The following is a 27,394-nucleotide window of genomic DNA, read 5'->3' on the forward strand; positions in this document are numbered from 1 at the left end:
TTGTGAAACTGTCCTATTATAATCTCCTGTTCATGGGAGTATCATCCTGTGTTGCAAACCAATTTGGACCTGTGTCCTTGTATGAATAAAGTCCCTCCCAGGAACAGGAAACTATAAAGATATTTGCTAATCACCCAATGCTTCAGGAATTCAGACTGTCTACACTGCGCTGTGTAACTCTGTTATTCTCTCTGAGCTCAGAAATAAAGAGACTTGGTTTGACTTGGACTCCACCCAACTTGCAACCTAAATCCAATGACAGTTGACATGTTGTGTTGATTTCATGTTGAATTCACTTTAGTTGACGACTCAAAAGAAATGTAAATAGAAACTACATGTTGAACTGATGTCTGTGCCCAGTGGGCTGGTTTGAATAAGCGGCAGGTGTTGGATCAGTATCCACCTTCGTTGGTTACGGGATCGTCAGCCATCTCCTTCAGCTCCATTCTTCATATGATCTATTACATAATAAAACACTAACCCATATGATCTATTACATCATAAAACACTAACCCATATGATCTATTACATCATAAAACACTAACCCATATGATCTATTACATAATAACACACTACTCAGCCCATATGATCTATTACATCATAAAACACTACTCAACCCATATGATCTATTACATAATAAAACACCAACCCATATCATCTATTACATAATAAAACACTAACCCATATGATCTATTACATAATAAAACACCAACCCATATGATCTATTACATAATAAAACACTAACCCATATGATCTATTACATAATAAAACACTAACCCATATGATCTATTACATAATAAAACACTAACCCATATGATCTATTACATCATAAAACACTAACCCATATGATCTATTACATCATAAAACACTAACCCATATGATCTATTACATAATAACTCAACCCATATGATCTACTAAAACACTACAACCCATATGATCTATTACATCATAAAACACTACTCAACCCATATGATCTATTACATAATAAAACACCAACCCATATGATCTATTACATAATAAAACACTAACCCATATGATCTATTACATAATAAAACACCAACCCATATGATCTATTACATAATAAAACACTAACCCATATGATCTATTACATAATAAAACACTAACCCATATGATCTATTACATAATAAAACACTAACCCATATGATCTATTACATAATAAAACACTAACCCATATGATCTATTACATAATAAAACACTAACCCATATGATCTATTACATAATAAAACACTAACCCATATGATCTATTACATAATAAAACACTAACCCATATGATCTATTACATAATAAAACACTACTCAACCCATATGATCTATTACATCATAAAACACTACTCAACCCATATGATCTATTACATAATAAAACACTACTCAACCCATATGATCTATTACATCATAAAACACTACTCAACCCATATGATCTATTACATAATAAAACACTAACCCATATGATCTATTACATAATAAAACACTACTCAACCCATATGATCTATTACATAATAAAACACTACTCAACCCATATGATCTATTACATAATAAAACACTAACCCATATGATCTATTACATAATAACACACAACTCAACCCATATGATCTATTACATAATAAAACACTACTCAACCCATATGATCTATTACATAATAAAACACTACTCAACCCATATGATCTATTACATAATAAAACACTACTCAACCCATATGATCTATTACATAATAAAACACTACTCAACCCATATGATCTATTATAAAACACAACTCAACCCATATGATCTATTACATCATAAAACACTACTCAACCCATATGATCTATTACATAATAAAACACTAACCCATATGATCTATTACATCATAAAACACAACTCAACCCATATGATCTATTACATAATAAAACACAACTCAACCCATATGATCTATTACATCATAAAACACTAACCCATATGGTCTATTACATAATAAAACACTACTCAACCCATATGATCTATTACATCATAAAACACTACTCAACCCATATGATCTATTACATAATAAAACACTACTCAACCCATATGATCTATTACATCATAAAACACTAACCCATATGATCTATTACATCATAAAACACTAACCCATATGATCTATTACATAATAAAACACTACTCAACCCTTATGATCTATTACATCATAAAAGTCTAATAAAACGTCTACAAATATGTCATAGTGATGTCATGACGTGAATGAACAGGCCTTTTCATACCTTATAAAATGGCTATATTTATATATATATAATATATCTCTACTGAACAAAAATATAAACGCAACATGCAACAATTTCAACGATTCACAGTACATATATGGAAATCAGTCAATGTCAAATGTATTAGGCCCTGATCTATGGACTTCACATGACTGGGCACGGTAGCAGGGCCTGGGAGGGTATATAGGCCCACCCTCTGACGATCCAGGCCCAGCCAATCAGAAATAGACCCGATTTGGTAAAAGACCAAATCCATATTATGACAAGAACAGCTTAAATAAGCAAAGAGTAACAATTGTCCATCATTACTTTAAGACATGAAGGTCAGTCAAACGCAGTGTCTTTGTGAGACGCGAGTAGGTGAACGGATGATCTCTGCATGTGTAGTTCCCACCGTGAAGCATGGAGGAGGTGCGATGGTGTGGGGGTGCTTGGCTGGTGACGTGGTCAGTGATTTTTTTACATTTCAAGGCACACTTAACCAGGTTGGCAACCATAGCATTCTGGCAGCAATACGCCATCCCATCTGGTTTGCGCTTAGTGGGAGCCTAATTTGTTTTTCAACAGGACAATGAGCCAAAACACAGAGTGAAGGAAAAGCCAAAACACACCTCTAGGCTGTGTAAGGGCTATTTTACCAAGCAGGAGAGTGATGGAGTGCTGCATCAGATGACCTGGCCTCCACAATCCCCCGACCTCAACCAAATTGAGATGGTTTGGGATGAGTTGGACCGCAGAAAGGAAAAGCAGCCAACAAGTGCTCAGCATATGTGGGAACTCCTTCAAGAGGGTTGAAAAAAGCATTTCAGGTGAAGCTGGTTGACAGAATGCCAAGAGTGTGCAAAGCTGTCAAGGCAAAGGGCGGCTACTTTGAAGAATATAAAATATAAAATACACTGCTCAACAAAAATAAAGGGAACACTTAAACAACACAATGTAACTCCAAGTCAATCACACTTCTGTGAAATCAAACTGTCCACTTAGGAAGCAACACTGATTGACAATAAATTTCACATGCTGTTGTGCAAATGGAATAGACAACGGGTGGAAATTATAGGCAATTAGCAAGACACCCCCAATAAAGGAGTGAGTGGTTCTGCAGGTGGTGACCACAGACCAGTTCTCAGTTCCTATGCTTCCTGGCTGAGGTTTTGGTCACTTTTGAATGCTGTCGGTGCTTTCACTCTATTGGTAGCATGAGACGGAGTCTACAACCCACACAAGTGGCTCAGGTAGTGCAGCTCATCCAGGATGGCACATCAATGCGAGCTGTGGCAAGAAGGTTTGCTCTGTCTGTCAGCGTAGTGTCCAGAGCATGGAGGTGCTACCAGGAGACAGGCAGGTACATCAGGAGACGTGGGGGAGGCCGTAGGAGCGCAACAATCCAGCAACAGGACCGCTACCTCCGCCTTTGTGCAAGGAGGAGCAGGAGGAGAACTGCCAGAGCCCTGCAAAATGACCTCCAACAGGCCACAAATGTGCACGTGTCTGCTCAAACGGTCAGAAACAGACTCCATGAGGGTGGTATGAGGGCCCGATGTCCACAGATGGAGGTTGTACTTACAGCCCAACACCGTGCAGGACGTTTGGCATTTGCCAGAGAACACCAAGATTGGCAAATTCGCCACTGGCGCCCTGTGCTCTTCGCAGATGAAAGCAGGTTCACACTGAGCACATGTGACAGACGTGACAGAGTCTGGAGACGCCGTGGAGGACATTCTGCTGCCTGCAACATCCTCCAGCATGATCAGTTTGGCGGTGGGTCAGTCATGGTGTGGGGGGCCGCACAGCCATTAGGTACCCGAGATGAGATCCTCAGACCCCTTGTCCATATGCTGGTGCGGATGGCCCTGGGTTCCTCCTAATGCAAGACAATGCTAGATCTCATGTGGCTGGAGTGTGTCAGCAGTTCCTGCAAGAGGAAGGCATTGATGCTATGGACTGGCCTGCCCGTTCCCCAGACCTGAATCCAATTGAGCACATCTGGGACATCATGTCATCAACGCCACGTTGCACCACAGACTGTCCAGGAGTTGGCGGATGCTTTAGTCCAGGTCTGGGAGGAGATCCCTCAGGAAACCATCCGCCACCTCATCAGGAGCATGCCCAGGCATTGTAGTGAGGTCATAAAGGCACGTGGAGGCCACACACACTACTGAGCCTCATTTTGACTTGTTTTAAGGACATTACATCAAAGTTAGATCAGCCTGTAGTGTGGTTTTCCACTTTAATTTTGAGTGTGACTCCAAATCCAGACCTCCATGGGTTGATACATTTGATTTCCATTGATAATTTTTGTGTGATTTTGTTGTCAGCACATTCAACTATGTAAAGAAAAAAGTATTTAATAAAAATATTTCATTCATTCAGATCTAGGATGTGTTATTTTAGTGTTCACTTTATTTTTTTGAGCAGTGTATATATACTGAACAGAAATATAAAGATATACTGAACAGAAATATAAATATATACCAACAGAAATATAAATATATACCAACAGAAATATAAATATATACCAACAGAAATATAAATATATACCAACAGAAATATAAATATATACTGAACAGAAATATAAATATATACCAACAGAAATATAAATATATACTGAACAGAAATATAAATATATACCAACAGAAATATAAATATATACCAACAGAAATATAAAATATAAACAGAAATATAAATATATACTGAACATAAATATAAACATATACTGAACATAAATATAAACATATACTGAACAGAAATATAAACATATACTGAACATAAATATAAACATATACTGAACAGAAATATAAATATATACTGAACAGAAATATAAACATATACTGAACAGAAATATAAATATATACTGAACAGAAATATAAATATATACCAACAGAAATATAAATATATACCAACAGAAATATAAAGATATACTGAACAGAAATATAAATATATACTGAACAGAAATATAAATATATACCAACAGAAATATAAATATATACTGAACAGAAATATAAATATATACTGAACAGAAATATAAATATATACCAACAGAAATATAAATATATACTGAACATAAATATAAACATATACTGAACATAAATATAAATATATACTGAACAGAAATATAAATATATACCAACAGAAATATAAATATATACCAACAGAAATATAAATATATACCAACAGAAATATAAATATATACCAACAGAAATATAAATATATACCAACATAAATATAAACATATACTGAACATAAATATAAACATATACTGAACATAAATATAAACATATACTGAACATAAATATAAACATATACTGAACAGAAATATAAATATATACCAACAGAAATATAAATATATACCAACAGAAATATAAATATATACCAACAGAAATATAAATATATACCAACAGAAATATAAATATATACCAACATAAATATAAACATATACTGAACATAAATATAAACATATACTGAACATAAATATAAACATATACTGAACATAAATATAAACATATACTGAACATAAATATAAACATATACTGAACATAAATATAAACATATACTGAACATAAATATAAACATATACTGAACATAAATATAAACATATACTGAACAGAAATATCAATGCAGCCTTCTGAGTGGCACAGCGTCTAAGACACTGCATTGTGCTCGCTGCATTAACACAGATTCTGGTTTGATACCCAGCTCTGTCGCAGCCGGCCACAACCGGGAGAGCCAATTGGCCCAGCGTCGTCCGGGTTGGGGGGGGGGGGTTTGGCCGGTCGAGATGTCCTTGTCCCATCGACTCCTGTGGCGGGCCGGGCGCCAGGTGTAAGGTATGTAAGGTATTTCCTATTTCCTCTGACACATAAGTGCGGCTGGCTTCCAGGTTAATTGCATTGTGTCAAGAAGCAGTGCTGCTGTGTTTCGGAGGATGCATGGCTCTATAGCGCTTGTCAACTGCGTTTATTTTCAGCAAATGGCTCTTGAAGTTCCCCTCTCCTGAGTCCGTATGGAAGTTGCAGCGATGAGACAAGACTAACCACCAATTGACTAAAAAATCACAATATAATAATAATCATTTTTAAAAAGTCTGCCCCAAATATTTCACTCTTTTTTATATCCATTAGCGATTAGTCAAAATGTAAAAAAATGTGAACATTGTGTCGAACCCTTCAGACAACGGGGAGATGTTACTAATGTGCTTTGTGTCTGTCTCCAATGTAAAAAATAAACTTCCACACAGAATTACTTCTTTACTTATTTAATGTTTAAGGAAGTGTCTAGGTCACATTCTGTATCGTACAGCTGTGAGGGTTATATATTAAGAACAACCTGCTCAATAGGAATACAGCGACTTCTGTGTCTTGAGTGTCAGAGAACTGTCTAGTGTTTAGTGTTCTGACTTGTAAAACAGGATGAATAATTCATGTTAACATATTACCAGGAAGCTCTACAACATTTGTTTTAAAATCACACCAAGATTGTTTTAAATTTTGAAATGTTTGAAAACTGACCTCAGGTTACTGAGGGATCTGATTTGGATTAATTTGCTACAGATTTTGATGTGAATATTCTCAAATCTGCATAAAACAATATATGCCTTTTCCCACCAGAAATGTTTCTATCAAACAAACTTATTGCGATAAAAGGCTTTGCATGATTACGTAGTGCATTCCCATGTACCGAATGAAAAATACAAGTTAAATGGGTTTCCATCTCATTTTCACACATGACTGCAAAACCCTTTGGATAAAAGTGTCTGCTAAATGACAGATATATCCACTGATTCTACCAAACATTTGGAACAACTTCCTAATATGGAGTTGGACACTCCCCTTTTCCCCCCAGAACAGCCTCAATTAGTCAGGGCATGGTCTCTGCAGGGTGTCGACAAGCGTTCCACAGGAATGCTGGCCCATGTTGACTCCAGTGCTTCCCACAATTGTGTCAAATTGGTTGGATGTTCTTTGGGTGCAGTGGAGGATCCTCAGAGGAGGAAGGGGAGCCCCATTTTCAGAAGAATAAAAATTGTAAAACATTTAGAAAGTAATTGTTATCCTTTTTTGATCAAACTACACCAAATATAATCACATCACCAAATAATTGATTAAAACATAGTATTTTGCATCCTCCTCTGGGTACATTGACTTCAATACAAAACCTAGGAGGCTCATGGTTCTCAAGCCCTTCCATAGACTTACACAGTAATTGTGACAACTTCTGGAGGACGTCCTCCAACCTATCAGAGCTCTTGCAGCATGAACTGACATGATGTCCAACCAATGAAAGGATCAGAGAATGTATCTAGTACTGAAAGCATAAGCTACAGCTAGCTAGCACTGCAGTGCATAAAATGTGGTGAGTAGTTGACTCAAAGAGAGAAAAAGACAATAGTTGAGCAGTTTTGAAAAAAAATTAGGAGAAGGGAGAGAGAGAGAGTTTGTTATTTATTTTCCACTTTCAGTTTCACTTACTAGCAAATGCAGCTAGCAAGTTTAGCCTACTCAAACAGAACGATGCTATGCTAAAAGAATCATCCTCCCTCATCTTAAACCGCAATGACTGCTACTGTTTGGGTGGTGGACCAGTCTTGGTACACATGGGAAACTGTAGCGTTGCAGTTCTTAACGCAAACCGGTGTGCCTGGCACCTAATACCATACCCCGTTCAAAGACACTTCAATATTTTGTCTTCCCAATTCACCCTCTGAATGGCACACACACACAATCTATGCCTCAATTGTCTCAAGGCTTAAAAATCATTATTTAACCGGCCTCCTACCTTCATCTACACAGATTGAAGTGGATTTAACTAGTGACATCAGTAAGGGATCATACCTTTAGCCTGGATTCACCTCATCAGTCTATGTCATGGAAGGAGCAGGTGTTCTTAATTTAAATTTTGTAGACTCAGTGTATAGCACTACAGATAATCAAGTGCTATTTGCATGTGATGCATTTGCTCTATTGTGTCCAGCAAGGCAAGTAGTTCTGACATCATAATACACCCTTCTGATAATCAAGTAATATTTGGAATGTCTGGGTAGTTCTATATGATGTCATAATACACCAGTCTGATAATCAAGGGCTATTTGCATGTGATGCATTTGCTCTGTTGTTTACAGGTTTATTCGTATTTTATAGAGCGTGGCTTTAAGGGAATAGTACCGTCACATCTAGATTAAAAGTAATGTGAAAAGTGAGCAGAGAAAATGTGTATTAACACGCTACCTATTCATCTAAGTTATTCTGCCCTTGAAGTGCGTTCCCATGCAAAACTAGACAGATAGATAGCTAACAACTAAGTCTTCAATAAAACTTCCAAGGCGTGACTTTTCTTGAATTAATATATTGAAAAGTTTTAGGTTGTGAAACTGAAAAATACAGAAAATAATATACTTTAGTATTCAATTCACATCGACATACTGTAGCTGTACATTATACATTTCAAGTTGAAGTTGCATAAATACAAAGCACGTGCCAATGTACCATGTATCTGGCATGATGCCAAACCATATAGCTAATTGTTACTCATATGGTAATTGGCTAACTCCTTTAATTACTCTAATAATGTGCAACCACCTCTGTACAATAACATAACGAATTCTCTACTTACTGTTTCCGTACAGTCTTTCTAAGTACCATAAAGCTCCACTAGGGGGCGATAAACACCATGGAACACAATGAAAATCCATCGTTACCACGGTAATAAAACAGTCTGTTACCTTCTGACAGGATGGCGGCACAGAAGTATTTATTCATTATCTACATATTCATATTACGCTTCTACGTCTGTGAACAGGAACGTATTATTTGTAAGACGTAAGAGAAAATATATCAGCTTATTGTTAAATTATTATGACGTTCTTTCCAGTGCAAAACGTGTCCTGACTATTGTTTCCAAACTGCGTTACCCACTCCAGTCAGCAGATGGCGATGAGCGCCTTTCAGGTGATGCTTCTAGCGTGACGTATAATGGACTGGACGGGACGCTTCTTCAGGAACAACAACACGGATACACTTTCAACCACCTCGATAGCTTGCTAGCCAACATAAAACTGGAAGATTGTCGCTTTAGACCATGTTAATGTACATTATGTAATCTCAGTGTTGTAAACGCAGTTCAGTTGACGTATTAACTGGTTAACTTGAACCAAATTTGCATGTTCAATTTGCAAGCTTGTTAAAGATTGTTGCTAAGCCTAGCACTAAGCTAGTCGCTAATGCTAGCTAGCTAGCTAACATCCCTGACCATGAGCTCACTAAACTACTCCTCCCTTGCTAATGAAGAGGAGGTCTGCTCTATGGAGAAAGAAGCTCTGGCGATGAACATTGTCGTGAAAGAAGAAGAAGAGGAGGATATTACTGTGAAAGGAGAGGAAGAACCTTTCAGAATGAAAAAGGAGGAAGAGGAGGCTGTTATAGTGAAAGAAGAGAAAGAGCCTTTTAGAGAGGAAGAGGATGCTGTCTCAATAAAGTTGAAGAAAGAAGACGTTTTGGGAGTGAAAGAGGAGGAGACAGAATATCAGATTAACACCAGTGAGTACTGTCTTCAACAGGGACACAAACTATGCCGTTGTTGAACTAATGTGTGGTTTTAAAGTGGCATTCTACTGAAGTTATACACTTGAATATGTTGTTCAGTACTGTATAAATTGTTAAAGGTTCGATCTGCCATTGGTTCATATATTTTGGGGACTTCTCAATTAGATGTATTGAATTCTCCATGTGGTCTATATTAAAGTTCCCCTCATCTAATATAACAGGCTTTTAAAGTTCAATATTGGTGCATAATTTCTACTTAAATATCAAAGGGATGCAACAGGCACCCATTTAGTGGAACAACCCTTTAACATTTGCATTTTAGGCCCTGTTTAGAGATATTAATGCCTCGTCTAAGACCCTTTGTGATTGTAATAGTAGATCATAAGTTTACCACCTGTTTGATGTTCTAGTTCACACAGGAGAGAGACATGACTATTATGGATCCTCTGGGGAGCCTCAACAACATCCTGATGCTGACGAGGCAGAGAAGAGTTGCTCCAGATCAGAACACCAGATGGTACAGCTTGGTCTGGTCTAGCATACAGCTTGCTCTTTCGGGGTCTGGGCTGGGTTTCTGTAATGCACTTTATGACAACAGTGACATCAGCATCCATAATGATATGTGTCTGTGTCCCCTCTTTATGGTTACCAGGACAACGCTAGCCCTTCCTCCCTCCCGGAGTCCCCATGTCGTGCCTCTCCCGGTAGCTCCTTACTGCTGGTTATGAAGAGGTTGTCTGTGCTGCTGGTGGACTGCAGGAAAACAACAGGGCTGAGTGGAACTGTGAGAGGAGGAGCAGAGAAGAACGGATTAGATTTCACACATCAAAGTAAGTGCTGTAGTTTAGTTTGAACAAATACAATAGATCTGCCCACTGGTATCTGTTACCAGGACAACCAGCAGAGTTGTCTCTCCACAGAGAGCCGGAAGTGCTATCGGTTGGCGCAGAAGTTTGACAGTGTGTGCAACTCTGCAGAACTCTTGTTCGTTTTCAGCGTGCTTAGTTGTGAAGTGTTTAAAACTTCTTAAGACTAGCGGAACCCCTCGACAACATCCGCTGAAATGGCAGAGTGCGAAATGAAAAAATATTTTTGGGAAATATTTAACTTTCATACATTCACGCGTGCAATACACCAAATTAAAGCTTAAACTCTTGTTAATCTAGCCATCGTGTCCAATTTCAAAAATGCTACACAGGGAAAGCTCACCATACGATTATGTTAGGTCAGCACCTAGTCACAAAAAAACATAGGGCCATTTTCCAGTCAAAGAGAGGAGTCACAAAAGGCAGAAATAGAGATAAAAATAATCCCCAACCTTTGATGATCTTCATCAGATGGCACTCATAGGACTTCATGTTACACAATACATGTATGTTTTGTTGGATAAAGTTCATATTTGTATCCAAATATCTCAGTTTACATTGGAGAGTTTGTTCAGTAATGTTGTGCCTCGAAAACATCTGGCGAATTTGCAGAGAGCCAAATCAATTTACAGAAATACTCATCATAAAATTTGATAAAAGATATAAGTGTTATGCATAGAATTAAATATATACTTCTCCTTAATGCAAGCACTGTGTCAGATTTCAAAAAAGCTTCACGGAAAAAGCACACCATGCAATAATCTGAGGACAGCGCGAAGCCACAAAAAACAAGCCATACAGATACCCTCCATGTTGTGGAGTCAGAAATAGCGTTATAAATATTAACTTACCTTTGATGATCTTCATCAGAATGCACTCCCAGGAATCCCAGTTCCACAATAAATGTTTGTTTTGTTCAATAAAGTTCATCTTTATGTCCAAATACCTCCTTTTTGTTAACGGTTTTAGTTCACCTATCGAAATTCACAAGGCGCTGGCAAGTCCAGACGAAAGTCCAGACGAAAAGTCAAAGAAGTTCTATTACAGTTCGTAGAAACATGTATAGAATGTATAGATGTATAGAATCAATCTTTAGGATGTTTTTATCATAAATCTTCAATAATGTTTCAACCGGACAATTCCTTTGTCTTTAGAAATGAAAAGAAACGCAGCTCGCTCACGGCCGCGCTCATGACTTAGCTCAAGGCATTCTGCCAGACCCCTTAGTCAAACAGCTCTTATTCGCTCCCCCTTCATAGTAGAATCCTGCAACAAGGTTCTAAAGACTGTTGACATCTAGTGGAAGCCTTGGGAAGTGCAATATGACCCAATTTACACTTTATATACGAAAGGCAATGACTTGAAAAACTACAAACCTCAGATTTCCCACTTTCCCCCTCTCTCTCCCTGTAGTGTTGTACTGAAACAGCTGCTCTCCCTCTCTCTCCATGTAGTGTTGTACTGAAACAGCTGCTCTCCCTCTCTCTCCCTGTAGTGTTGTACTGAAACAGCTGCTCTCCCTCTCTCTCCATGTAGTGTTGTACTGAAACAGCTGCAAAACGTGACTCGTGACGTTGCTGCATGCAGGCCTCGCTCTTCTGCTTTGCCAGTTAATTTGTTATTTTATTGAAGTTATGGCTTTTGTCTTGCAGCTGGATTTTTTTTATTTGTTTGAGAGAAAAAAAACACTTTTCAACCTGTAAAACATATACAAATAAACACAACAAAAAAATTAACGTATCTTTTTTCAGGACCTTGTCTTTCAAAGATACTTTGTAAAAATCCAAATAACTTCACAGATCTTCATTGTAAAGGTTTTAAACACAGTTTCCCATGTTTGTTCAATGAACCATAAACAAGTAACGTAAAACATATACAAATATGATGATGTCATAATGAATTCATGACACGTGATTGAACAAATATGATGATGTGGGGCGGCAGGGTAGCCTAGTGGTTCGAGCGTTGGACTAGTAACCGGAAGGTTGCAATATCAAATCCCCGAGCTGACAAGGTACAAATCTGTCGTTCATCCCCTGAACAGGCAGTTAACCAACTGTTCCTAGGACGTCATTGAAAATTAGAATTTGTTCTTAACTGGCTTGCCTAGTTAAATAAAGATAAAATAAAAAATAAATAAATGTCATAATGAAGTCATGACATAATGAACAAGCCTTTCTATATACATGACACGTGTGCCTACATTATTATATACACTATATACGGTGCCTACATTATTATATACACTATATACAGTGACGGTGCCTACATTATTATATACACTATATACGGTGCCTACATTATTATATACACTATATACGGTGCCTACATTATTATATACACTATATACGGTGCCTACATTATTATATACACTATATACGGTGCCTACATTATTATATACACTATATACGGTGCCTACATTATTATATACACTATATACGGTGCCTACATTATTATATACACTATATACGGTGCCTACATTATTATATACACTATATACGGTGCCTACATTATTATATTATTATATACACTATATACGGTGCCTACATTATTATATACACTATATACGGTGCCTACATTATTATATACACTATATACGGTGCCTACATTATTATATACACTATATACGGTGCCTACATTATTATATACACTATATACGGTGCCTACATTATTATATACACTATATACGGTGCCTACATTATATATACACTATATACGGTGCCTACATTATTATATACACTATATACGGTGCCTACATTATTATATACACTATATACGGTGCCTACATTATTATATACACTATATACGGTGCCTACATTATTATATACACTATATACGGTGCCTACATTATTATATACACTATATACGGTGCCTACATTATTATATACAATATATACAGTGCCTACATTATTATATAAATGGTGCCTACATTATTACATACACTATATGCGGTGCCTACATTATTACATACAATATATACGGTGCCTACATTATTATATACATGGTGCCTACATTATTATATAAATGGTGCCTACATTATTACATACACTATATGCGGTGCCTACATTATTACATACAATATATACGGTGCCTACATTATTATATACACGGTGCCTACATTTTTATATACATGGTGCCTACATTATTACATACACTATATACGGTGCCTTCGGAAAGTATACAGAACCCTTGACTTTTTCCGTGTTTTTTTACATTACAGTCTGAATGTAATATTGAGGGGGCACCTGTGTAATGATCATGCTGTTTAATTAGCTTCTTGATATGCCACAACTGTCAAGGGAGATGTTACTGATGTGCTTCGTGTCTGTCTCCAAGTTTTGGACTTCCACACTTCTTTAGTTATTTAATGTTTAAGGAAGTGTGTAGGTCACATTCTGTATCATACAGCTATGAAGGTTATATATTTACAACCACCTGCATGATAGGAACAACATCTGTGTCGTCTGTGTCTTGGGTGTCATAGAACTGTAGAACATAGAATCCAATTATGTCTTGAGTGATCTAGAACTGTCTAGTTGTTTGTATTCTGACTTGTAAAACAGAAATAAAGATAAGTAATGTAAACATATCAGTAGTTACCAGGAAGCTCTACAACATCATTTGTTTTAAATTATGAAATGTTTGAAAACTGGCCTCAGGTTATTGAGGGATCTGATTCAGATTAAACCTCATAATAAGGCAGTTTTATCATGTGGAGATTTCATTCACGTCTCTCTTTAAGTAAACACTGTCTTTGGCAGGAGGAAAACCAATCTTGGAGGAAACAGAGACGTCCAAACCAGCAAGACGAAACCTCTGCTCCCAGATTGGAAAGAGTTTTACCAAGTTAGGAAGCCTGAAAAGACATGAGAGGGGACACACAGAACCGAAGCCACAAAATTGCGCCCAGTGTGGAAAGAGTTTTAGCCACTTAGGAAATCTGAAAGCTCATGAGCGAACACACACACGGGAGAGGCCTTTCCATTGCTCCCAGTGTGGAAAGAATTTTAAGCGGTTAGACACTCTCAAAACCCATGAGCAAATACACACAGGGGAGAAGCCATACCATTGTGCCCAGTGTGGAAATAGTTTTAGCCAGTCAGGAAGCCTGAAAGTTCATGAGCGAATACATACAGGGGAGAAGTCATACCTTTGCGCCCAGTGTGGAAAGAGTTTCAGCCAGTCAGGAAGCCTGAAGGAACACATGAGACTGCACACAAGGGAGAAGCCTTACTACTGCTCACATTGTGGGAAGAGTTTTAACCATTTAGTTAGCATGAAAAGACATGAGAGGATACACACAGGAGCGAAGCCACACCCGTGCTCCCAGTGTGGAAAGAGTTTTAAGCGGTTAGACACCCTCAAAGCTCATGAGCGAATACACACAGGGGAGACACCATACCATTGCGCCCGGTGTGGAAATAGTTTTAGCCAGTCAGGAAGCCTGAAAATTCATGAGAGAATACACACAGGGGAGAAGCCATACCATTGTGGCCAGTGTGGAAAAAGTTTTAGCCTTTTAGAAAGCCTGAGAGTACATGAGCGAATACACACAGGGGAGAAGCCTTACCACTGCTCCCAGTGTTCAAAGTGTTTTGCCCATTTAGGAAGCCTGAAGGAACACAGGAGACTGCACACAGGGGAGAAGCCTTACAAATGTTCAGACTGTGGGAAGACATATTACTCATCACAGACACTTAAAAGTCATGTGAGAATTCACACAGGAGAGAATGCTTACTTATCCTAGTGTGTGAACTCATTTTTCACATCACATTGTCCATTGTCTTATATTGTTGTCTGAGAATGTGTTTACATGTTTATACCACATGAAAGTGAATGGTACAAAGTCTACTCAAACATATATTTGTATGTTTTTATTAGAAAACATGAATTGAATATGGAGTATGTCAGTTTGAATATAGAGTAGATCAGATTCCATGTGTTTAAATTGTCCTTTTTTAAAACTCTGTGTGTTTATCTGGGTGTGTCATTCCTCCAGCACTACAGATAATACAGTGATATTTGGATGTGATGCATTTGTTCCATTGTTGACATTTGCATTGTTGGCCCACTGATGATTTAATGAAATGAAAATGTTCAGACTCTGTAATGGAAAATGTTAATTGTTTGTGTGTCCACATAACTGAGTATGTGACTAACCTTGTGGAACTGTCCTATTATAAGCTCCTGTTCTTGGGAGTATCATCCTGTGTTGCAAACCAATTTGCACCTGTGTCCTTGTATGAATAAAGTCCCGCCCAGGAACAGGAAACTATAAAGATATGTGCTCATCACCCAATGCTTCAGGAAATCAGACTGTCTACACTGCGCTGTGTAACTCTGTTATTCTCTCTGAGCTCAGAAATAAAGAGACTTGGTTTGACTTGGACTCCACCCAACTTGCAACCTAAATCCAATGACAGTTGACATGTTGTGTTGATTTCATGTTGAATTCACTTTAGTTGACGACTCAAAGAAATGTAAATAGAAACTAGATGTTGAACTGACGTCTGTTCCCAGTGGGCTGGTTTGAATAAACGGCACTTGTTGGATCAATATCCACCTTCGTTGGTTACGGGATCGTCAGCCATCTCCTTCAGCGCCATTCTTCACTTTAATAGATCATATCATAAAAGTCTGATAAAACGTAACAAATATGTCATAGAGAATTCATATTTACTTTATAATATGGCTACATATATATATATATGTACTGAACAAAAATATAAACGCAACATGCAACAATTTCAACGATTCACAGTACATATATGGAAATCAGTCAATGTCAAATGTATTAGGCCCTGATCTATGGACTTCACATGACTGGGCACGGTGCAGCCATGGGTGGGCCTAGGAGGGCACATGTGGTGAGTAGTTGACTAAAAGAGAGAAAAATACAATAGTTGAACAGTTTTGAACAAATTAGGAGAAGGGAGAGAGAGAGATGACGCATGGCTTTTGACGTTCGCCTCTCCCGAGTCCGTACGGGAGTTGCAGCAGTGAGATGAAATAAGACTAACTTCCAATTGACAAAAAATTGGGGAGAAAAAGGGGGTGAAAAATATAAATATAATAATAATTTAAAAAATGTCTGCCCCAAATATTTCGCTTTTTTTAAATTTTACCCAAAATATCATGACATTAGTGATTGGCCAAAATGTAAAAAATGTGAACATCTAAGTCAACATTGTGTCGAACCCTTGAGACAACGGGGAGATGTTACTGATGTGCTTTGTATCTGCGACGTAAAAACAAGTTTTGGACTTCCACACAGAATTACTTCTTTAGTTATTTTATGTTTAAGGAAGTGTGTAGGTCACATTCTGTATCATACAGCGATGAAGGTTATATATTTACAACCACCTGCTGATAGGAATCCAGCGACTGTCTAGTTTTTTGTTTTCTGACTTGTAAAACTGAATGAATAATTAATGTTAACATATTACCAGGAAGCTCTACAACATTTGTTTTAAAATCACACCAAGATTGTTTTAAATGATGAAATGTTTGAAAATTGACCTCAGGTTATTGAGGGATCTGATTTGGATTAATTTGCTACAGATTTTGATGTGAATATTCTCAAATCTGCATAAAACAATATATGCCTTTTCCCACCAGAAATGTTTCTATCAAACAAACTTATTGCGATAAAAGGCTTTGCATGATTACGTAGTGCATTCCCATGTACCGAATGAAAAATACAAGTTAAATGGGTTTCCATCTCATTTTCACACATGACTGCAAAACCCTTTGGATAAAAGTGTCTGCTAAATGACAGATATATCCACTGATTCTACCAAACATTTGGAACAACTTCCTAATATGGAGTTGGACACTCCCCTTTTCCCCCCAGAACAGCCTCAATTAGTCAGGGCATGGTCTCTGCAAGGTGTCGACAAGCGTTCCACAGGAATGCTGGCCCATGTTGACTCCAGTGCTTCCCACAATTGTGTCAAATTGGCTGAATGTCCTTTGGGTGCAGTGGAGGCTCCTCAGAGGAGGAAGGGGAGAACCATCGTCCTCAGTTATTTTCAGAAAAATAAAAATGGTAAAACATTTAAAACATTTAATCCTTTTTAGATAAAACTATACTAAATATAATCACATCACCAAATAATTGATTAAAACATAGTATTTTGCATCCTCCTCTAGGTACATTGACTTAAATACAAAACCTAGGAGGCTCATGGTTCTCAAGCCCTTCCATAGACTTACACAGTAATTATGACAACTTCTGGAGGACGTCCTCCAACCTATCAGAGCTCTTGCAGCATGAACTGACATGTTGTCCACCCAATGAAAGGATCAGAGAATGAATCTAGTATGAGCTACAGCTAGGTAGCACTGCAGTGCATAAAATGTGGTGAGTAGTTGACTCAAAGAGAGAAAAAGACAATAGTTTAACAGTTTTGAACAAATTAGGAGAAGCAAGAGAGTTTTGGTCATTTATTTTCCACTTTCAGTTTCACTTACTTAGCTAGCAAGTTTAGCGTACTCAAACAGAGCGATGCTATGCTAAAAGAATCATCCTCCCTCATCTTAAACCACATTGACCTCTACTGTTTTGGTGGTGGACCAGTCTTGGTACACATGGGAAACTGTAGCGTTGCAGTTCTTGATGCAAACCGGTGCACCTGGCACCTAATACCATACCCCGTTCAAAGACACTTCAATATTTTGTCTTCCCAATTCACCCTCTGAATGGCACACACACACAATCTATGCCTCAATTGTCTCAAGGCTTAAAATTCCTTATTTAACCTGCCCCCTTCATCTACACTGATTGAAGTGGATTTAACTAGTGACATCAGTAAGGGATCATACCTTTAGCCTGGATTCACCTGGTCAGTCTAAGTCATGGAAGGAGCAGGTGTTCTTAATGTTTTGTAGACTCAGTGTAAAGCACTACAGATAATCAAGTGCTATTTGCATGTGATGCATTTGTTCTATTGTGTCCAGCAGGGCAAGTAGTTCTGACGTCATAATACACCCTTCTGATAATCAAGTGATATTTGGAATGTCTGAGTAGTTCTATATTGTTACTCATATGGTAATTGGCTAACTCCTTTAATTACTCTAATAATGTACAACCACCTCTGTAAAATAACAAAGCATATTACACTAGAAACAGTAACAAAACTTCAGTATTGTATGTTTTACAATTCGTTTACATGAGCAAAGGAATACAGCTGACGGCATACATGATTGGCAAGGTAATTTGTGTGACTAAATACAACCAACTAACATTGATAAGTAAGCAATTCTATCAATAACAAGATTATCATCACTAGCAACATGCTTGAATCGAACTTACAAACAAATATTTTCCGAGGATGAAGCGTGACAAGAAATAACTGCACTGAAAGACTGAACCGTAGCGCTGCTTCTATGCGCGCAGAACGAATTCTCTACTTACTGTTTCCGTACAGTCTTTCTAAGTACCAGGAACCTCCACTAGGGGGCGATAAACACCATGGAACACAATGAAAATCCATCGGTACCACTGTAATAAAACAGTCTGTTACCTTCTGACAGGATGGCGGCACATAAGTATTTATTCATTATCTACATATTCATATTAAGCTTCTACGTCTGTGAACAGGAACTTATTATTTGTAAGACGTAAGAGAAGATATATCAGCTTATTGTTAAATTATGACGTTCTTTCCAACACAAAAAGTGTCGTAACTATTGTTTCTAAACTGCGTTACTCACTCCAGTCAGCAGATGGCGATGGGCGTCTTTCGGGTGATGATTCTTGCGTGACGTATAATGGACTGGCCGGACGCTTCTTCAGGAACAACAAGGCGCCAACTCTTTCAACCACCTCGGTAGCTTAGTAGCCAACCTAAAACTGGAAGATTGACGCTTTAGACCATGTTAATGTACATTATGTAATCTCAGTGTTGTAAATGCAGTTCAGTTGACGTATTAACTGGTTAACTTGAACCTAATTTGCATGTTCAATTTGCAAACTTGTTAAAGATTGTTGCTGAGCCTAGCACTAGGCTAGTCGCTAATGCTAGCAGGCTAACATCACTGACCACGAGTTCACTAAACTACTCCCCTGCTAAAGAAGAAGAGGTCTGCTGTACGGAGAAAGAATCTCTGGCGATGAACATTGTCGTGAAAGAAGAAGAAGAAGAGGAGGATATGACTGTGAAAGGAGAGGAAGAACCTTCCAGAATGAAAAGGGAGGAAGAGGAGGCTGTTATAGTGAAAGAAGAGAAAGAACCTTTTAGAGAGGAAGAGGATGCTGTCTCAATAAAGTTGAAGGAGGAAGACATTTTGGGAGTGAAAGAGGAGGAGACAGAAGATCAGATTAACACCAGTGAGTACTGTCTTCAACAGGGGCACAAACTATGCCGTTGTTGAACTAATGTGTGGTTTTAAAGTGGCATTCTACTGAAGTTCTACACTTGAATATGTTGTTCAGTACTGTAGGAATTGTTAAAGGGTCAATCTGCCATTGGTTCATATATTTTAGGGACTTTTCAATTAGATGTATTGAATTCTCCATGTGGTCTACATTAAAGTTCCCCTCATCTAATATAACAGGCTGTTAAAATTCTATATTGGTGCATATTTTCTACTTAAAATAACAAAGGGATGCAAAAGCCACCCATTTTGTGGAACGACCCTTTTACATTTGCATCACAAACAATATTTTAGGAAATCATGATGAAAGTGGCCATTTTAGACATATGCATGCCTCTTGTAAGACTCTATGATTGCAATAGATGATCATAAGTTTACCATCCACTATCGTGGATCCTCTGGGGAGCCTCTATTATTATTATTATATACACTATATACGGTGCCTACATTATTATATACACTATATACGGTCCCTACATTATTATATACACTATATACGGTGCCTACATTATTATATACACTATACGGTGCCTACATTATTATATACACTATATACGGTGCCTACATTATTATATACACTATACGGTGCCTACATTATTATATACACTATATACGGTGCCTACATTATTATATACACTATATACGGTGCCTACATATAATTCTCCATGTGGTCTATATTAAAGTTCCCCTCATCTAATATAACAGGCTTTTAAAATTCAATATTGGTGCATAATTTCTACTTAAATATCAAAGGGATGCAACAGGCCATTTAGTGGAACAACCCTTTAACATTTGCATTTTAGGCCCTGTTTAGAGATATCAATGCCTCGTCTAAGACCCTTTGTGATTGTAATAGTAGATCATAAGTTTACCACCTGTTTGATGTTCTAGTTCACACAGGAGAGAGACATGACTATTGTGGATCCTCTGGGGAGCCTGAACAATATCCTGATGCTGACGAGACAGAGAAGAGTCTCTCCAGATCAGAACACCAGATGGTACAGCTTGGTCTGGTCTAGCATACAGCTTGCTCTCTCTGGGTCTGGGCTGGGTTTCTGTAAAGCACTTTATGACAACAGTGATATCAGCATCCATAATGATATGTGTCTTTGTCCCCTCTTTATGGTTACCAGGACAACGCTAGCCCTTCCTCCCTCCCTGAGTCCCTGTATTGTGCCTCTCCCGGTAGCTCCTTACTGCTGGGTAGGAAGAGGTTGTCTGTGCTGCTGGTGGACTGCAGGAAAACAACGGGGCTGAGTGGAACTGTGAGAGGAGGAGCAGAGAAGAACGGATTAGATTTCACACATCAAAGTAAGTGCTGTAGTTTAGTTTGAACAAATACAATAGATCTGCCCACTGGTATCTGTTACCAGGACAACCAGCAGAGTTCTCTCTCCACAAAGAGCCGGAAGTGCTATCGGTTGGCGCAGAAGTTTGACAGTGTGTGCAACTCTGCAGAACTCTTGTTCATTTTCAGCGTGCTTAGTTGTGAAGTGTTTAAAACGTCTTAAGACTAGCGGAACCCCTCGACAACATCCGCTGAAATGGCAGAGTGCGAAATGAAAAAATATTTTTGGGAAATATTTTAATTTCATACGAGTGCAATACACCAAATTAAAGCTTAACCTCTTGTTAATCTAGCCATCGTGTCCAATTTCAAAAATGCTATACAGCGAAAGCTCACCATACGATTATGTTAGGTCAGCACCTAGTCACAAAAAACATACAGACATTTTCCAGTCAAAGAGAGGAGTCACAAAAGGCAGAATTAGAGATAATATTAATCCCCAACCTTTGATGATCTTCATCAGATGGCACTCATAGGACTTCATGTTACACAATACATGTATGTTTTGTTGGATAAAGTTCATATTAGTATCCAAATATCTCAGTTTACATTGGAGCGTTTGTTCAGTAATGTTGTGCCTCGAAAACATCTGGCGAATTTGCAGAGATCCAAATCAATTTACAGAAATACTCATCATAAAATTTTATAAAAGATATAAGTGTTATGCATAGAATTAAATATATACTTCTCCTTAATGCAAGCACTGTGTCAGATTTCAAAAAAGCTTTACGGAAAAAGCACACCACACTATATACGGTGCCTATATTATTATATACGCTATATACGGTGCCTATATTATTATATACGCTATATACAATGCCTATATTATTATATACACTATATACGCTGCCTACATTACTAAATACACTATATACGGTGCCTACATTATTATATACACTATATACCTTGCCTACATTATAATATACACTATATACAGTGCCTAAATTATTATATACACTATATACGGTGCCTACATTATTATATACACTATATACTGTGCCTACATTATTATATACACTATATACTGTGCCTATATTATTATATACACCATATACTGTGCCTACATTATTATATACACTATATATGGTGCCTACATTATTAAATGCACTATATACGGTGCCTTCATTATTATATACACGGTGCTTACATTATTATATACACTATATACTGTGCCTACATTATTATATACGGTGCCTACATTATTATATACACTATATACTGTACCTACATTATTATATACACTATATACGGTGCCTATATTATTATATACACTATATACCGTGCCTACATTATTATATACACTATATACGGTGCCTACATTATTATATACACTATATTCGGTACCTACATATAATTCTCCATGTGGTCTATATTAAAGTGCACCTCATCTAATATAACATACTTTTAAAATTCAATATTGGTGCATAATTTCTACTTAAATATCAAAGGGATGCAACAGGCACCCATTTCGTGGAACAACCCTTTAACATTTGCATTTTAGGCCCTGTTTAGAGATATCAAATCCTCTTGTAAGACCCTTTGTGATTGTAATAGTAGATCATAAGTTTACCACCTGTTTAATGTTCTAGTTCACACAGGAGAGAGACATGACTATGGTGGATCCTCTGCGGAGCCTCAACAACATCCTGATGCTGACGAGGCAGAGAAGAGTCTCTCCAGATCAGAACACCAGATGGTACAGCTTGGTCTGGTCTAGCATACAGCTTGCTCTCTCTGGGTCTGGGCTGGGTTTCTGTAAAGCACTTTATGTCAACAGTGACATCAGCATCCATAATGGTATGTGTTTGTGTCCCCTCTTTATGGTTACCAGGACAACGCTAGCCCTTCCTCCCTCCCTGAGTCCCTGTATTGTGCCTATCCCGGTAGCTCCTTACTGCTGGGTATGAAGAGGTTGTCTGGGCTGCTGGTGGACTGCAGGAAAACAACAGGGCTGAGTGGAACTGTGAGAGGAGGAGCAGAGAAGAACGGATTAGATTTCACACATCAAAGTAAGTGCTGTAGTTTAGTTTGAACAAATACAATAGATCTGCCCACTGGTATCTGTTACCAGGACAACCAGCAGAGTTCTCTCTCCACAGAGAGCCGGAAGTGCTATCGGTTGGTGCAGAAGTTTGACAGTGTGTGCAACTCTGCAGAACTCTTGTTCGTTTTCAGCGTGCTTAGTTGTGAAGTGTTTAAAACTTCTTAAGACTAGCGGAACCCCTCGACAACATCCGCTGAAATGGCAGAGAGCGAAATGGAAAAATCTTTTTGGGAAATATTTAACTTTCATACATTCACGCGTGCAATACACCAAATTAAAGCTTAACCTCTTGTTAATCTAGCCATCGTGTCCAATTTCAAAAAAGCTATACAGCAAAAGCTCACCATACGATTATGTTAGGTCAGCACCTAGTCACAAAAAAACATAGGGCCATTTTCCAGTCAAAGAGAGGAGTCACAAAAGGCAGAAATAGAGATAAAATTAATCACTAACCTTGGATGATCTTCATCAGATGTCACTCATAGGACTTCATGTTACACAATACATGTATGTTTTGTTCGATAAAGTTCATATTTATATCCAAATATCTCAGTTTACATTGAAGAGTTATGTTCAGTAATGTTGTGCCTCGAAAACATCCAGCGAAATTTGCAGAGTCACATTAATTTATAGAAATACTCATCAGAAACTTTGATAAAAGATACAAGTGTTATGCATAGAATTAAAGATATACTTCTCCTTAATGCAAGCACTGGGTCAGATTTTAAAAAAGCTTTACGGAAAAGCACACCATGCAATAATCTGAGGACAGCGCGAAGCCACAAAAACAAGCCATACAGATACCCGCCATGTTGTGCAGTCAGAAATAGCGTTATAAATATTAACTTACCTTTGATGATCTTCATCAGAATGCACTCCCAGGAATCCCAGTTCCACAATAAATGTTTGTTTTGTTCGATAAAGTTAATCTTTATGTCCAAATACCTCCTTTTTGTTAACGGTTTTAGTTCACCTATCGAAATTCACAAGGCGCGGGCACTAAGTCCAGATGAAAAGTCAAAGAAGTTCTATTACAGTTCGTAGAAACATGTCAAACGATGTATATAATCAATCTTTAGGATGTTTTTATCATAAATCTTCAATAATGTTTCAACCGGACAATTCCTTTGTCTTTAGAAATGAAAAGGAACGCAGCTCGCTCACGGCCACGCGCGTGTGACTTAGCTCAAGGCATTCTACCAGACCCCTTAGTCAGACAGCTCTTATTCGCTCTCCCTTCATAGTAGAATCCTTTAAAGACTGTTGACATCTAGTGGAAGCCTTGGGAAGTGCAATATGACCCAATTTACACTTTATATTCGAAAGGCAATGACTTGAAAAACTACAAACCTCAGATTTCCCACTTTCCCCCTCTCTCTCCCTGTAGTGCTGTACTGAAACAGCTGCTCTCCCTCTCTCTCCCTGTAGTGCTGTACTGAAACAGCTGCTCTCCCTCTCTCTCCCTGTAGTGCTGTACTGAAACAGCTGCTCTCCCTCTCTCTCCATGTAGTGCTGTACTGAAACAGCTGCTCTCCCTCTCTCTCCCTGTAGTGTTGTACTGAAACAGCTGCTCTCCCTCTCTCTCCATGTAGTGTTGTACTGAAACAGCTGCTCTCCCTCTCTCTCCCTGTAGTGCTGTACTGAAACAGCTGCTCTCCCTCTCTCTCCCTGTAGTGTTGTACTGAAACAGCTGCTCTCCCTCTCTCTCCCTGTAGTGCTGTACTGAAACAGCTGCTCTCCCCCTCTCTCTCTCCATGTAGTGTTGTACTGAAACAGCTGCTCTCCCTCTCTCTCCATGTAGTGTTGTACTGAAACAGCTGCTCTCCCTCTCTCTCCATGTAGTGTTGTACTGAAACAGCTGCTCCCCCTCTCTCTCTCCCTGTAGTGTTGTACTGAAACAGCTGCTCTCCCTCTCTCTCCATGTAGTGTTGTACTGAAACAGCTGCTCTCCCTCTCTCTCCATGTAGTGTTGTACTGAAACAGCTGCTCTCCCTCTCTCTCCATGTAGTGTTGTACTGAAACAGCTGATCTCCCTCTCTCTCCATGTAGTGTTGTACTGAAACAGCTGCTCTCCCTCTCTCTCCCTGTAGGGCTGTACTGAAACAGCTGCAAAACGTGACTCGTGACGTTGCTGGATGCAGGCCTCGCACTGCTGCTTTGCCAGTTAATTTGTTATTTGTGGGGCGGTAGGGTAGCCTAGTGGTTCGAGCGTTGGACTAGTAACCGGAAGGTTGCAAGTTCAAATCCCCGACAAATCTGTCATTCCTCCCCTGAACAGGTAGTTAACCAACTGTTCCTAGGACGTCATTGAAAATTTGAATTTGTTCTTAACTGGCTTGCCTAGTTAAATAAAGATAAAATAAAAAAATACATGTCATAATGAAGTCATGACACGTGAATGAACAAGCCATACTTCATAACATGGCTTTATACATTATTATATACACTATATACATTATTATATACACTATATACATTATTATATTCACTATATACATCATTAAATGCACTATATATGGTACCTACATTATTATATACACTATATACGGTGCCTACCTTCTTATATACACTATATACGGTGCCTTCATTATTATATACACGGTGCCTACCTTATTATATACACTATAGACCGTGCCTATATTATTATATACACTATATACCGTGCCTACATTATTATATACACTATATACGGTGCCTATATTATTATATACACTATAGACCGTGCCTATATTATTATATACACTATATACCGTGCCTAAATTATTACATACACTATATACGGTGCCTTCGGAAAGTATTCAGAACCCTTGACTTTTTCCGTGTTTTTTTACATTACAGTCTGAATCTAATATTGATTTTTATTTTATTCCTCATTAATCTACACACAATACCCAAAAACAGGATTCTAGACATTTTTGGAAATGTGTTAAAAACAGAAATACCTTATTACAGTATTAGTATTCAGACGCTTTGCTATGAAACTCGAAACCGAGCTGTTCATCATGTTTCCATTGATTATCCTGTGTAGCGACGCTCCCCATCCAACCTGACAGGGCCTGAGGGGATCTGCAGAGAAGAATGGGAGAAACTCCGCAAATGCAGGTGTGTTCATCATACCCAAGAAGAATCTAGGCTGTAATCGCTAGTTTTTCCCCACAAAGTGGCTTTATTGCAGAGAGAAATACTCCTCAGTTTCATCATCTGTCCTGGTGGCTGGTCTCAGACGATGGTCCTGGGTTGGTGTTGTTAAACGTGGTCTGCGGTTGTGAGGCCAGTTGGATGTACTGCCAAATTCTCTAAAATGACTTTAGAGGTGGCTTCTAGTAGAGAAATGAACATTCAATTATCTGATAACTCCTCCAGTGGATATTCCTGCAGTCAGCATGCCAATTGCACGCTCCCTTGAGACATCTGTGGCATTGTGTTGTGTGACAAAACTGCACATTTTAGAGTGGCATTTTATTGTCACCAGCACAAGGTGCACCTGAGTAATGATCATGCTGTTTAATCAGCTTCTTGATATGCCACACCTGTCAAGTGGATGGATTGTCTTGGCAAAGGAGAAATGTTCACTAACAGGGATGTAGACAAATTTGTGCACAGAATTTGAGAGAAATTAGCTGTTGTGTGTATGGAAGAATTCTGTTATTTCAGGTCATGAAACATGGGACCAACACTTTACATGTTGCGTTTATATTTTTTAGGAACATCTATCCAAAATATGTGACACCATTTTTTTTTACTTTACACAAAATATCATGACATGATTAGTCAAAATGTAAAAAATGTGTGTCTAAATAATAAAAAGCCATTGTTTTCGAACCCTTTCAACAACAGGGAGATGTTACTGATGAGCTTTGTGTCTGTCTCCAAGTTTTGGACTTCCACACAGAATTATTTCTTTACTTATTTTATGTTTAAGGAAGTGTTTAGGTCACATTCTGTATCATACAGCTATGAAAGTTATATATTTAG

At 38.1% G+C, this 27,394-nt stretch overlaps 1 protein-coding gene across 1 annotated transcript; it reads left to right on the top strand.

The window, feature by feature from the left end:
- Positions 1 to 9,237: 9,237 nt before the first annotated feature.
- On the top strand, positions 9,238 to 16,030 carry LOC139402073 (zinc finger protein 436-like). Its single transcript, XM_071146171.1, has 4 exons — positions 9,238 to 9,777; positions 10,194 to 10,300; positions 10,436 to 10,613; positions 14,411 to 16,030. Exons 1-4 carry the CDS (start codon positions 9,492 to 9,494, stop codon positions 15,394 to 15,396), a joined length of 1,557 nt encoding a protein of 518 aa, XP_071002272.1. The 5' UTR covers positions 9,238 to 9,491; the 3' UTR covers positions 15,397 to 16,030.
- The last annotated feature ends 11,364 nt before the right edge of the window (positions 16,031 to 27,394 follow it).

This window comes from Oncorhynchus clarkii, unplaced genomic scaffold, assembly GCF_045791955.1.
Source record: "Oncorhynchus clarkii lewisi isolate Uvic-CL-2024 unplaced genomic scaffold, UVic_Ocla_1.0 unplaced_contig_6244_pilon_pilon, whole genome shotgun sequence".
NCBI classification, from domain to species: Eukaryota; Metazoa; Chordata; class Actinopteri; order Salmoniformes; family Salmonidae; genus Oncorhynchus; species Oncorhynchus clarkii.

Bases quoted from the DNA above. Each gene is read 5' to 3' on its own strand.
- LOC139402073 (XM_071146171.1), top strand. From the start codon at position 9,492: ATGAGCTCACTAAACTACTCCTCCCTTGCTAATGAAGAGGAGGTCTGC. The intron at 9,778-10,193 runs GTGAGTACTGTC...TTGATGTTCTAG, and splicing joins AGAATATCAGATTAACACCA to TTCACACAGGAGAGAGACAT. The intron at 10,301-10,435 runs GTACAGCTTGGT...TATGGTTACCAG, and splicing joins CCAGATCAGAACACCAGATG to GACAACGCTAGCCCTTCCTC.